The sequence below is a fragment of the Bufo gargarizans genome, chromosome 2 (assembly GCF_014858855.1).
Source record: "Bufo gargarizans isolate SCDJY-AF-19 chromosome 2, ASM1485885v1, whole genome shotgun sequence".
NCBI classification, from domain to species: domain Eukaryota; kingdom Metazoa; phylum Chordata; class Amphibia; order Anura; family Bufonidae; genus Bufo; species Bufo gargarizans.
The window spans coordinates 315,310,723-315,325,615 of record NC_058081.1 but is presented as its reverse complement, the minus strand read 5'-3'; the positions used below and the strand labels follow the sequence as shown (position 1 = coordinate 315,325,615).

The following is a 14,893-nucleotide window of genomic DNA, read 5'->3' as shown; positions in this document are numbered from 1 at the left end:
GAGAGCACTCTGATGCTGGCCGCCTAACTTCCTAGATGCCGTGGTCAATAAAGACCGCAGTATCTAGCCAAGTAGAGGGACAGGATTCTTTGTCACCATCGGCTCTCTGCAGACGCAATCATGCGGTGCCATGGCAGTCGGGGCCACAGACACCACCAGACAGCCTGTCACTGTTACAGTGATGGGCTATAATACATTGGTATAAGTCATGTCTACTGGTGGGACTAAAAAAAGAATAAAGTTAAAGAGGACCTTTCACCGATTATGACAATGTGAACTAAGTATACAGACATGGAGAGCGACACCCGGGCATCTCACTGCACTTACTATTATCCCTGGGCGCCGCTCCGTTCTCCCGCTATGCCCTCCGGTATATTCGGTCACAAAGTTATGGTAGGCGGAGTCTGCCCTTGTTCTGCTGTAGCGCTGGCCAATCGCAGCGCAGAGCTCACAGCCTGGGAGGTTATTTTCTCCCAGGCTGTGAGCTCTGCGCTGCGATTGGCCAGCTCTACAGCAGAACAAGGGCAGACTCCGCCTACTATAACTTAGTGACTGAAATCTCTGCCTACTATAACTTAGTGAGCGAACATAACGGAGGGCATAGCGGGAGAACGGAGCGGCGCCCAGGGATAATAGTAAGTGCAGTGAGATCACTGGGCGCCGCTCTACATGTCTGTATTCTTAGTTCACAATGTCATAATCGGTGAAAGGTCCTCTTTAATAAATAATACATTTTTCCGTAAAAGCATAAAAATTCTGGATCTTGGAATGTAGTGACAAATGAGATGTGCTATTATTGTGCAAAAGTAGTAAAAAACACCAAAAACGAAAACACATTTAGTATCGCCATAATCATAATGACCTATAGAATAACAGTAACATACTAGTTGGCAAAATTACTTTTTTCCCCATTACCCCAAAAAGGTAATCAAATGTAATACGTTATATGTAACAAATTCAATGCATCCTGCAAACAACGAGCCCTCATATGGAAAACCGAAAAATAAAGTTATGGCCAGAAAAAAAAAACTGCCACCAGGCTTATTTCTTACTCCTCCATACAAATTAGGGTTTGCATAAAAGACTGAGGATGCGGTAAGAAATGAGAGAAGGGCTTGGTTTAAGGGGTGGCGTTTTGGATTTACAATAATTTATGCCAGTAACTGGTGTAAATTGTAGGTCAAATCTATGCCAGACCCTAGATGGGGTAGTTCTGAGCTTTTGGAATGCGGAGGGCCAGAGATGCACCTAATTTATTAATAGGCTCACAGGAAATAAAGACTGATGTAGGAAATGCTTGTTTTGATATAACTTGCTAACCAGCAGCAAATATATCTATCCCACCCCAGTGCTGGATTCACAGCTGTACTGACACTATTGCTATGTAATGTCCTCCATGCTGCTTCTGAAGGTGTGCCACACACAGATAGGCGAGCAGAATCTCTTCTTCTCTGAGTGCTGTGTATGGGAGACATCATAGCAGCTATTCTCAACCCATTAGCTCAGGAAAAACTAAAACTTGGAGCCCGCAGAAGGGAAAGGTGTGTCAAGACTGGCTCTGTAGCCTTCCCTCATTAACAACTGGAGGGTGCCTAACCAATGTCCTGATTTACAGTTTGTGAAGGATGAATTTTTATTCGAAAGATGTAAAATATGAGTAAGTTATTGTAGCACATTTCTACGACCCTTTTTCTCATTGCAATGTAATATTTGTATTATTTTTAAAATGTTATTGACACAGAAAGAAAGGTGGAGTTTGAAGGGCTCTCCATGTAGCAGACAAGCTTTAAATGTATCTGAGCTGTGTGCAGGAAGAAAAGCATTAGGATCATTAGCAACAGACATTTCAGAGATGATTGACAGTTGCTTAAACAACATACAGATGAGTGAAAATTTACATTCAGCAAGATTTGATATGAACCAGACTGTTTCATCAAAGTATGGAGAGACCAGCCCCAAACTCCACAATAGGGACTCAGTGAAGAAGAACGTATACAGTACTATTAGTCATATGGCAGACAGAAGGCATGGAAGTGATTTGTCGCCTATTAGAGATAAAAGTGTAATGTCAAATGAGATTAGAAAGAGAGAAGAAGCAGATGGATCAGCGCTAGACACAAGGCAGACTCGTGACCGAGACCGTTTTGATATCTATCATGTACATAGTCAAACATTTGAGACAGAACATGAAAAAATACAGTACAGTTCATCAAGATATCGGCAATATAGGCAAGTGGAAATTCATGAGCTTCTTCCAAGTACTTCTGTCGAAAAAAAGTTCTCAGACGCTACTCACTTTGTAATGCAGCCGCCTTCTGGTCCTACGCAAGACGACCAGAACTGTTCTGCTTATTTCTATCAGCCAATCAGTTATGAAGAACGAGAGGAGGTCAATCGCATGGCAGATTCTTGGCATGCTGACCCAAGTCTTTTAGATCCTGTCAAGATTCATTTAGTAGAATTAAGTACTGAACTTGCTCATATGAGAAATATGCTCATTAAATCAAACCTTGTTAGTTGAAATTCTGATCTCTGAGTGTTTTCTTTTTCACAAAATGCAAAGTTGGATTTAAAGGCTATGTACACCATTGGGGGCATTTTTTATTATTACATTGTGCTCATTTTGAGCTAAAAAATATATATATTTTTTTCAATTTGTCTTTATTACAAATTTTGATGTTTTTTTGCAGCTTTGAGTTTCTCTAGTAGCAGAATCAGAATTTTTGCTCTATTCCGTAAGGCAGCTTATCTCTGATCTCTGACCTTATAAACACTCATTATAGCTCAATTTGTGGCTTAAATGAGTGTTTATGACCGCTTTTATAGTAGTTTGGAGATAAGGTTTATTAGATGACCAGCACAAAGTGAAAGTAAAAAAGTATGCATTACACAACTAGAAGGCCAATTAAGCCTTTGTGACACAACGCGTTATCGTATTTTTTATCCTTCTAAAACGCGCGGACCCATAAGATGCACATAGGTTTTCATTAGACCTCAAATAAGACCAGCAATCAGACTCCCAATGTTAATCAGACCCTCAAATCAAACACCCCGATGTGAATTACCCACAATCAGACCTTAGATGAGAGCCCCAATATAAATTCAGATCTCAGATTAGACCCCCATTCCTCATATTAGCCCTCAGCTTCATTTATTAGCCCCCCCAGCCGCATTTATTCAGCCCCCAGCCTCAGATCCCGTAAGATAAAAAAAATCTACTTACCTCTCCTGTTCCGGATGCCGCCGCTACCCAACTCTAGCACTCTTCCCGCTCTCCCTGCCATCGGCTGTGCTGTGGCTGTACGTAGCGTTAGGGCGCTCTTTGACCGAATGCAAAGGACCAGGTGATTAGAGTCCGCGAGCGCTTCCTGGTCCTCCAGTACTAATGAGCACTTCCATAATGGAAGCGCTCATTTGTATTTGCCCCATAAGACGCAGTGACAATTTCCCCCACTTTGGGGGGGTGTGTGTGTCTTATGGAGCAAAAAATACGGTAATTTTTCCCAGTGGGGGGGAGTGTGTCTTATGGAGCAAAAAATATGGTAATTTTTTTAATAAAGACCAATTGAAAAAATGATTTTAGCCCAAAATTTATAAAATGCAATCATAAAAAAATTGACCCTGAAAGTGTACATGGCCTTTAAATGAGCTACAAATTTTGTATGTAAGTTTACATTATAGGGCGGGATAAGGACATTTTGAACATAATTTTTTTTCTTCCTTGTAAACAATCCTAATACAAATGATGCAAATAAGTATAAAAAAAAATGTTCATCTCCATATCATCTCTGCAAACAGCTGACAGCCTCGGGTCTACCTCCTGAAACAGCTGTTGGTTTGATATTGATGAGCAACGCACTAGGTAAGTCATTAAAAAAACGAAACACCTAGGCAACTATGGAGCCGGCTAATGGTTTTTGTTCACCAAAATAAAATGTAAAATAATTTTTAAAAAAAACTATTATATTAGACTGTGGATTTACCATGCATTTATAGTAAACTGTGGACTGACCATACACAGCCTTTTTACACTAGACTGTGGACTGACCATCTGCACCATTTACACTAGACTGTGGACTGACCATCTGCACCATTTACACTAGACTGTGGACTGACTACCTGCACCATTTACACTAGACTGTGGACTGACTACCTGCACCATTTACACTAGACTGTGGACTGACCATACACAGCCTTTTTACACTAGACTGTGGACTGACCATCTGCACCATTTACACTAGACTGTGGACTGACCATCTGCACCATTTACACTAGACTGTGGACTGACTACCTGCACCATTTACACTAGACTGTGGACTGACTACCTGCACCATTTACACTAGACTGTGGACTGACTACCTGCACCATTTACACTAGACTGTGGACTGACCATACACAGCCTTTTTACACTAGACTGTGGACTGACTACCTGCACCATTTATACTAGACTGTGGACTGACCATCTGCACCATTTATACTAGACTGGACTGACCATCTGCACCATTTACACTAGACTGTGGACTGACCATCTGCACCATTTACACTAGACTGTGGACTGACCATCTGCACCATTTACACTAGACTGTGGACTGACTACCTGCACCATTTACACTAGACTGTGGACTGACTACCTGCACCATTTACACTAGACTGTGGACTGACTACCTGCACCATTTACACTAGACTGTGGACTGACCATACACAGCCTTTTTACACTAGACTGTGGACTGACCATCTGCACCATTTACACTAGACTGTGGACTGACCATCTGCACCATTTACACTAGACTGTGGACTGACCATCTGCACCATTTACACTAGACTGTGGACTGACTACCTGCACCATTTACACTAGACTGTGGACTGACCATACACAGCCTTTTTACACTAGACTGTGGACTGACCATCTGCACCATTTACACTAGACTGTGGACTGACCATCTGCACCATTTACACTAGACTGTGGACTGACTACCTGCACCATTTACACTAGACTGTGGACTGACTACCTGCACCATTTACACTAGACTGTGGACTGACTACCTGCACCATTTACACTAGACTGTGGACTGACTACCTGCACCATTTACACTAGACTGTGGACTGACCATACACAGCCTTTTTACACTAGACTGTGGACTGACCATCTGCACCATTTACACTAGACTGTGGACTGACCATCTGCACCATTTACACTAGACTGTGGACTGACCATCTGCACCATTTACACTAGACTGTGGACTGACTACCTGCACCATTTACACTAGACTGTGGACTGACCATACACAGCCTTTTTACACTAGACTGTGGACTGACCATCTGCACCATTTACACTAGACTGTGGACTGACTACCTGCACCATTTACACTAGACTGTGGACTGACCATCTGTACCATTTACACTAGACTGTGGACTGACTACCTGCACCATTTACACTAGACTGTGGACTGACTACCTGCACCATTTATACTAGACTGTGGACTGACCATCTGCACCATTTACACTAGACTGTGGACTGACCATCTGCACCATTTACACTAGACTGTGGACTGACTACCTGCACCATTTACACTAGACTGTGGACTGACCATCTGCACCATTTACACTAGACTGTGGACTGACCATCTGCACCATTTACACTAGACTGTGGACTGACCACCTGCACCATTTACACTAGACTGTGGACTGACCATCTGCACTATTTACACTAGACTGTGGACTGACTACCTGCACCATTTACACTAGACTGTGGACTGACTACCTGCACCATTTACACTAGACTGTGGACTGACCATCTGTACCATTTACACTAGACTGTGGACTGACCATCTGCACCATTTACACTAGACTGTGGACTGACCATCTGCACCATTTACACTAGACTGTGGACTGACCATCTGCACCATTTACACTAGACTGTGGACTGACTACCTGCACCATTTACACTAGACTGTGGACTGACCATCTGTACCATTTACACTAGACTGTGGACTGACCATCTGCACCATTTACACTAGACTGTGGACTGACCATCTGTACCATTTACACTAGACTGTGGACTGACCATCTGCACCATTTACACTAGACTGTGGACTGACCATCTGCACCATTTACACTAGACTGTGGACTGACCATCTGTACCATTTACACTAGACTGTGGACTGACCATCTGTACCATTTATACTAGACTGTGGACTGACCATCTGCACCATTTACACTAGACTGTGGACTGACTACCTGCACCATTTATACTAGACTGTGGACTGACCATCTGCACCATTTACACTAGACTGTGGACTGACCATCTGCACCATTTACACTAGACTGTGGACTGACCATCTGCACCATTTACACTAGACTGTGGACTGACCATCTGCACCATTTACACTAGACTGTGGACTGACCATCTGCACCATTTACACTAGACTGTGGACTGACCATCTGCACCATTTACACTAGACTGTGGACTGACCATCTGCACCATTTACACTAGACTGTGGACTGACCATCTGCACCATTTACACTAGACTGTGGACTGACCATCTGCACCATTTACACTAGACTGTGGACTGACCATCTGTACCATTTACACTAGACTGTGGACTGACCATCTGCACCATTTACACTAGACTGTGGACTGACCATCTGCACCATTTATACTAGACTGTGGACTGACCATCTGCACCATTTACACTAGACTGTGGACTGACCATCTGCACCATTTACACTAGACTGTGGACTGACCATCTGCACCATTTACACTAGACTGTGGACTGACTACCTGCACCATTTACACTAGACTGTGGACTGACCATCTGCACCATTTACACTAGACTGTGGACTGACCATCTGTACCATTTACACTAGACTGTGGACTGACTACCTGCACCATTTATACTAGACTGTGGACTGACCATCTGCACCATTTACACTAGACTGTGGACTGACCATCTGCACCATTTACACTAGACTGTGGACTGACCATCTGCACCATTTACACTAGACTGTGGACTGACCATCTGCACCATTTACACTAGACTGTGGACTGACTACCTGCACCATTTACACTAGACTGTGGACTGACCATCTGCACCATTTACACTAGACTGTGGACTGACCATCTGCACCATTTACACTAGACTGTGGACTGACCATCTGCACCATTTACACTAGACTGTGGACTGACTACCTGCACCATTTACACTAGACTGTGGACTGACCATCTGCACCATTTACACTAGACTGTGGACTGACCATCTGCACCATTTACACTAGACTGTGGACTGACCATCTGTACCATTTATACTAGACTGTGGACTGACCATCTGCACCATTTACACTAGACTGTGGACTGACCATCTGCACCATTTACACTAGACTGTGGACTGACCATCTGCACCATTTACACTAGACTGTGGACTGACTACCTGCACCATTTACACTAGACTGTGGACTGACCATCTGCACCATTTACACTAGACTGTGGACTGACCATCTGCACCATTTACACTAGACTGTGGACTGACCATCTGCACCATTTACACTAGACTGTGGACTGACCATCTGCACCATTTACACTAGACTGTGGACTGACCATCTGCACCATTTACACTAGACTGTGGACTGACCATCTGCACCATTTACACTAGACTGTGGACTGACCATCTGCACTATTTACAGTAGACTGTAAACTGACCATCTGCACCATTTACACTAGACTGTGGACTGACCATCTGCACCATTTACACTAGACTGTGGACTGACCATCTGCACCATTTACACTAGACTGTGGACTGACCATCTGCACCATTTACACTAGACTGTGGACTGACCATCTGCACCATTTACACTAGACTGTGGACTGACCATCTGCACCATTTACACTAGACTGTGGACTGACTACCTGCACTATTTACAGTAGACTGTAAACTGACCATCTGCTGTTGGGAGGCATACCCCATACACATAAGATGCCCACCCCATACACATAACATGTGCCTAAGATGCTTTAACTGTATGGTATTTTAAGCAGCAATGGAAGTGTGAAGTAGTCTGAATCCTCGTCATTAGCTGGGACTACTTCTCTACCTCATACTTTATGCTGCAGCTCTGCTTGTTTACATTGGCAACTACAGTATGTAGTTATTAGTTTTCAATGAAGGCCTAGATGGGAGTTACCAGTTGGGGAGGGGGGGGGGGGATCTGTGCACAGTCTGTCAATGGCAGTGGATAGTGTCTGACTGCCCAAGTAACACCTCCAACTGGTAACACCCATCTGGATTTAGCAAATAGCTAATAATTCCTCCATACATTTAATTAATTCCTCCATACATTTAATAAAGAACTGGCACAACATAGGGTCATAAGGACTGGTGCTCCAGAATTGTTATGACAAGGGGCATGACGAGTAGTTACTAAAACACACATTGGGACAGGATTTTTCAAGTTAAAGAAAAAGCATGAAAAAAGGCATGGAAAGGTGTTAAAGCAATAAAAGAAAGTTTACTCACTGTTTCAAATCCTTGGCACTCTAGCCTTGATCTTCTCAGACATGCTTTTTGTGCGACTGCAGATGTAATGTTCTCATATACCGCGCATGACTGCTGCAGCCATTTGCTGGCCTCAGAGGGATACAGCACAAGACTGCTGAGGCCAGCGATTGGCTGCAGCAGTCATGTGCAGTATATGGGAACGTCACATCTGTAGTGTTTTGCCGCATCATGGCCAATACATTGGTTTTCAACGCTGCAGCCACGAACATAACTTTCTGGCTGCATCTGGGAGAGGATACATTCCTTTATTGTTTTAACTTCATCCCTGGCCTTTACTATGAGTTTCCTCTTAGGAAACGCCTTTTTTTCGGCATATTTGTCACTAGGGTATGCCATGACATAATGGCTGTACAGATATATAGCAACCCTCTTAGACATACACAGTTAGTGAGCTTCTGTCCTTAAAGGGGTTGTCTGCTTTTCCCATATTGATGACACATGCTCAGGATAGGTCATCAATATCCGATCATTTGAAAATACTGGGATCTGCACACCTTTAAATGGGATGGGTGCTCATAGAGGATCAAGCAATTGTAGGTAGGAAGCTATGGCACACACCACACGTTTTGCTAATAATGGTATTGTTTAATTCCTTAATTCATTATTTTGTCTGTGTTATTCCACATCCAGCAGTTTACATATAAGGTATAGTATAGGGTCATATATAGGAGTCCCGACATTTCGGTCAATTATGACCTTTATCAAGGGATCTAGGAAAAGTATATAGTGGAATCATATGAGTAGGAGGGAATAAAAAGCGTAAGTAAAGAGAAACGGAGATCAGGGATAGAATTCTGTATAAGAAAAATGTACAAAATCATGTTGATACTGAGAGACTATATATGGTTACTCCAAGATTGAATGCCGTTATAGTCATTGAGCCATGGAACTGAAAGTATAATTCGGTATTAATGGGGTAGAAGTGAAAAGAGTGAAATAGGTATGTTGGTTCTATGATATAGTGCCATTATAACCAAAGTCAAAGTGTAGTCCATTATTGATAGGATCGGAAGCAGTACAAGGTACACCACTATGTAGTGGTATACAAACCGAAGATGCATCTGAAATTATATATTGAGAAAAATATAACGTTTCGGTTTACCTGCGGCCTATATATTTGTGTTTGAAGCTGGATGTGCGTTGGCCGGCGTCTTGCCGGGTTTATATAGTAAAATGTAGGGCATCCTAGTAGGTCGCTCACCAGTCCATTGCATTCACACTGTAGCGCTATTTTTCATAGTTAGGGCAATCACTCTTGCCCTTACTAGACCTCAGCCCAAATTGCGCATGCGCGGCCCTACGTGATTATGTCAGACCGCCGGCGCGCGACCTACCGGTAGTTGTGCTGTGTAACTACAGCCACTCTGATGAGATGAATGCCCTGGTGACTGCATTTTTAAAGGGTTAGTCTCTTCATTCAAGCAGTCAGTCACATCGATCTGTAAGTTATGGCATATTATAGTGATACGTGAACACTTACTTTTGTAGGAAAATCTCTTTAAAGCTTGAAATACCCCAGTTATCAAGTGGTTAATGTTGTTGTTGTGTGTGTGTTTGTGTTTTTTTTTTTTTTTTTTTTTTTTTATATATATTTTTTTCTTTACAAATCTTTTGTTCCTGAGGTTCAGGTTTTGCCTCCAGTACAGTGTTTGTTAGTTTAAAAAAACAATGTTTTATTTCAAGAATGAACATTTGACAAAGCAACTGAATGACAAGGAAAGAGAGCTGGAGCAAAGCAAAACCGTTCTGGCAGAACTAAAGTCGAAATGTAAGTAATCGTATATTTCTCCAAATAATGTGATGCGGTGATCTGTGGCAGCAAGTATTTTGGTGGCTTAACGTATTAATGAAAATAATATTACTCATTCATATATCCTCATTTTTGTACTACAAGATGTACAGTACTATGAGACACACCAGGTGATGTAGTTAGTTATAATTTTATATAATTGTATTGTAGTTTTATTACATAAACTGATAGATAATCTGCAACAATTCCAGTACAACACTCACAGATAAATGAACTGCAGCGCTTGCTGGGATTGGTTCTTTCAAGGGTATTTTTTTTTTCTCCTCAAGTGTATATATATTTTTTTTTTAATCAGGTTCATTATTCCTTCCCCTGCCTCCTAAGGCTACTTTCACACTTGCGTTCAGAACGGATCCGTCTGCATTATAATGTTAAAAAATTTCTAAGTGTGAAAGTAGCCTCAGACGGATCCGTCCAGACTTTCAATGTAAAGTCAATGGGGGACGGATCAGTTTGAAGATTGAGCCAGCGTTGAGCCATAGTGCGTTCAGGTGTCCGCCTGCTGAGCGGAGCGGAGGCTGAACGCTGCCAGACTGATGCATTCTGAGCGGATCCGCATCCACTCAGAATGCATTAGGGCAGTACGGATCCGTTCGGGTCTGCTTGTGAGCCCCTTCAAACGGAGCTCACAAGCGGAGCCCCGAACGCTAGTGTGAAACTAGCCTAAGCCGTCCTGATCAAATCTGTCTCCAGAGAGGAGAGAGCTTTGCAATTTCACTGAGAGATCAGGTTACAGCTACCTATAGAAGTTTTTTGCGAAAGGGTAGCTGTTGAGCTACTTCCACACTGGCGTTTTGGTTTCCGTTTGTGAGATCCGTTCAGGGCTCTCACAAGCGGTCCAAAACGAATCAGTTTTGCCCTAATGCATTCTGAATGGATAAGGATCCGCTCAGAATGCATTAGTTTGCCTCCGTTCTGCCTTCATTCCACCCTGCTTGCAGTATTTTGGCGTCCACCTGGCGATGCAGAGCCAAACGGATCTGTCCTGACTTACAATGTAAGTCAATAGGGATGGATCCATTTTCACTGACACAACATGGCACAATAGAAAACTGATCTGTCCCCCATTGACTTTCAATGGTGTTCAAGACGGATCCGTTTTGGCTATGTTACAGATAATACAAACGGATCCGTTCTGAACAGATGCATGTAATTGTATTATCTGAACGGAAGCGTTTGTGCAGATCCATGACGGATCCGCAATAAATGCAAGTGTAAAAGTAGCCTTAGGATGTCTTCCACGTAAGGCTCACAGAGAAAGAAGGAGAACCTCTTTCCCTATATCTCTGTAGCCCACACTCAAGCTGCAGCATTGAGGATATAGTACAGCAGTACTGAGAAATGTTGCTGTGAATCCAGAACTGGGGTGAGCTAGAAAACATATTAGAGATGCTGCTAAAAGCTCTGTATATCTCTACCTCTCTTCACAGCTGCTTCTTTCTCCCACTCCTCTCTCCATATACTTCTATTGGCAACATAAGAGACTCTGTCACCATAAGAATGCAGCGCAATCTGCTGGCAATATGTTCTAGAGCAGGAGGAGCTGAGCAGATTGATATATAATTTTATGGGAAATGATTGAGTAAAATGTGTAACATATTATTTCAATCCCTGCCTTTTCTGTAGGAGTCTTAGGCTGGTTTCACACGGGCGTTGTGGGAAAAGATGCGGGTGCGTTATGGGAACATGCACAATTTTTCTGCGCGAGTGCAAAACATTTTAATGCGTTTTGCACGCGCGGGAGAAAAATCGGCATGTTTGGTACCCAGACCTGAACCCGGACTTCTTCACAGAAGTTCAGGTTTGGGTTAGGTGTTGTGTAGATTGTATTATTTTCCCTTTTAACATGGTTATAAGGGAAAATAATAGCATTCTTAATACAGAATGCATAGTACAATAGGGCTAGAGGGGTTAAAAAAATAATAATAATTTAACTCCCCTTAATCCACTTGTTCGCGCAGCCTGGCTTCTCTTCTGCCTTCATCTGTGAGGAAAAGGACCTGTGGTAGTCATCGCCCTCATCACATAGTCCATCACATGACCCATCACCATGGTAAAAGATCATGTGATGGACCATGTGATGCGCGCAGTGACGTCATCAAAGGTCCTATTCCTCAAAGAAGAAGACAGAATAGAAGTGGATGAAGGTGAGTTAAATTATTATTATTATTTTTTTTTTAATCCCTCCGGCCCTATTGTACTATGCATTCTGTATTAAGAATGCTAATATTTTCCCTTTATAGCCATGTTATAAGGGAAAATAATAAAATCTACACAACACCTAACCCAAACACGAACTTCTGTGAAGAAGTCTGGGTACCAAACATGCCGATTTTTCTCACGCTCATGCGAAACGCATTACAATGTTTTGCACTTGCGCGGAAAAATCGTGCATATTCCCGCAACGCACCCGCATCTTTTCTCGCAACGCCCGTGTGAAACCAACCTTAGACTTGGACAGCTAACTGTATGACTAAACATAGAGAGTTGGTTGTCATTTAGTAAGTAGGACCTCTTACAGTCTCCCATAAAACGATATATCGATCTGCTCAGCTCCTCCTGCTCTAGAACATACTGCCTGTGGATTGCACCGCATTTTCATGGTGGTAGTTTTCTTTTAATCTCTCTCTCAGTGAAGTGGAAAATCTATCATCTCCTCTTTGCCATACAGATTTTATCAGTGAATTCAGAGGGAGTGAACAGTTAAGGAGGCACAGGTGAAGAAGAAAGAGGTCTGATAAGTGGAGAAAGAGGAATATTTTCAATTAGAGGTTCACACAAGTTGTGAATTTTCTCCAGTTTATGAATTCTTCTGTAACGAATTTGATCCATTGAACTAAAAAAAAAAAAAGAAAAATTAACACAATTATTGCAGACCGAAGTTCTTGCTTTTTCTCACCCACTAATCTACACCTATAATAGAAGTCAATGTGGTTGTACTTGTGAAATCTATATGATCACTTCTCATGAAAGTGCATTGTTCCTCAGTGAAAGGACTCTCTGAAGAAAATAAGCAGCTACAGCAAGGAATGGGAGAAATCTTACAAGCCATCAAGGACTCTCAAAAGGACCCCAGCTTCATAGGGAGTGAAGCAACTCTAGCCATCCCTAGTTTAGAGAGACTGGTTCATGTGAGTTGATGAGAACATCTCAAAGTCTGAACAGAATGCATATACTGTACAAATGTGTTCACACCTCAGATTCAAAACCTGGTGGAGATCTGTCCAGAAGTAAGCCACAGCCTCCGCTCTTTAACCATAGCTTCTAAGATAGACACCAAAAAGCAGTTAGACACTGCCGTAAATGGAGAGATGGCGGTGCACGTAAGCACTCTCAGCTATTTTCTGAAGTCTCATAGAAGTGGAGAAAACTGCACATGCATGGCCACCTCTACATTCACGGCAGCATGAGATAGGGCTCTGTTCTCGAGACACGAGATATGCCATACATTTCCAGATGAGACAGCCCCTTCAAGGCAGTGTTCACATCACCGTTAGTGATTTATGTAGTTCTGCTCCTTTTATAGAAGCAAAACAACAAAAACTGAGGAAGTTCTGCATCAGGTACATGATGAACAGCGCTGAATTGACCCTATTGATTATAATGGGGTCCATCAGATGTCCATTTGGGAGTCCGACATCTTACCAGACAAAATAATTCTGTATGCAGGCCTTTTTCATCAGATATTTCTGATGGAGTTTCCAACGGAGACGTGAACACACCCTTGAGGGGACAACACCTACAGTGCCCCTAAATGTGATAAAATAGTAAGTAAACATATACTCGCCGCTAAGGCTACTCTCACACTAGCGTTTTTTTGCTAAATCCGTCATGGATCAGCAAAAAGGCTTCCGTTACTGATAGTACAACCATCTGCATCTGTTATGAACGGATCCGGTTGTATTATCTTTAAAATAGCCAAGACGAATCAGTCATGAACTCCGTTGAAAGTCAAGGGGGGGAAGGATCCGTTTTCTATTGCATCAGTGAAAACAAATCGGTCCCCATTGACTTACATTGTGTGTCAGGGCGGATCCTTCTTGCTCCGCACCACATCGCGGACAGAAAAACGCTGCTTACCGCTTTATCCTGTCCGCGATGGGAAGGCAACCAAACTTAACGGAATGCATTCTGGTGTACTCCATTTCATTCAGTTCAGTTTTTTCCCTATTGACAATGAATGGTGACAAAACTGAAGCGTTTCCCCCCGCTATTGAGATCCTATTACGAATCTCAGTTGTGCAAGTGGAAAGCACTAGTGTGAAAGTAGCCTTAGCCCCCTGCCGTTTCTAGTGCTGAGCCTTTAAAGGGAATCTGTCACTTGCATATTAGCAAAACATTTTTGAATGAATCCATGTGTAATAAAGTACCTTATTTCCATATGTCTTGTTCTTTTTATTCTGTGTCTTGTAATTTCTTCAAAAAAACACTTTTTATGATATTCAAATGAAGCTGATGGAGCCCAGAGGGGTGTTATTCTTTGTCCACGGTGCCCAGGAACGCCCCTCTGAAGTGCCGTGCCCGCCTAAAT

General features: G+C 42.6%; 1 protein-coding gene across 1 annotated transcript in view; it reads left to right on the top strand.

Moving 5' to 3' along the window:
* CEP290 (centrosomal protein 290) overlaps positions 1 to 14,893 on the top strand; it is a 173,127-nt gene that overhangs the window by 43,046 nt on the left and 115,188 nt on the right. The window contains exons 18-19 of the mRNA XM_044280491.1: positions 10,236 to 10,320; positions 13,351 to 13,493. Of these exons, the coding sequence (XP_044136426.1) occupies positions 10,236 to 10,320; positions 13,351 to 13,493 (228 nt within the window). The remainder of the gene's footprint in view (positions 1 to 10,235; positions 10,321 to 13,350; positions 13,494 to 14,893) is intronic.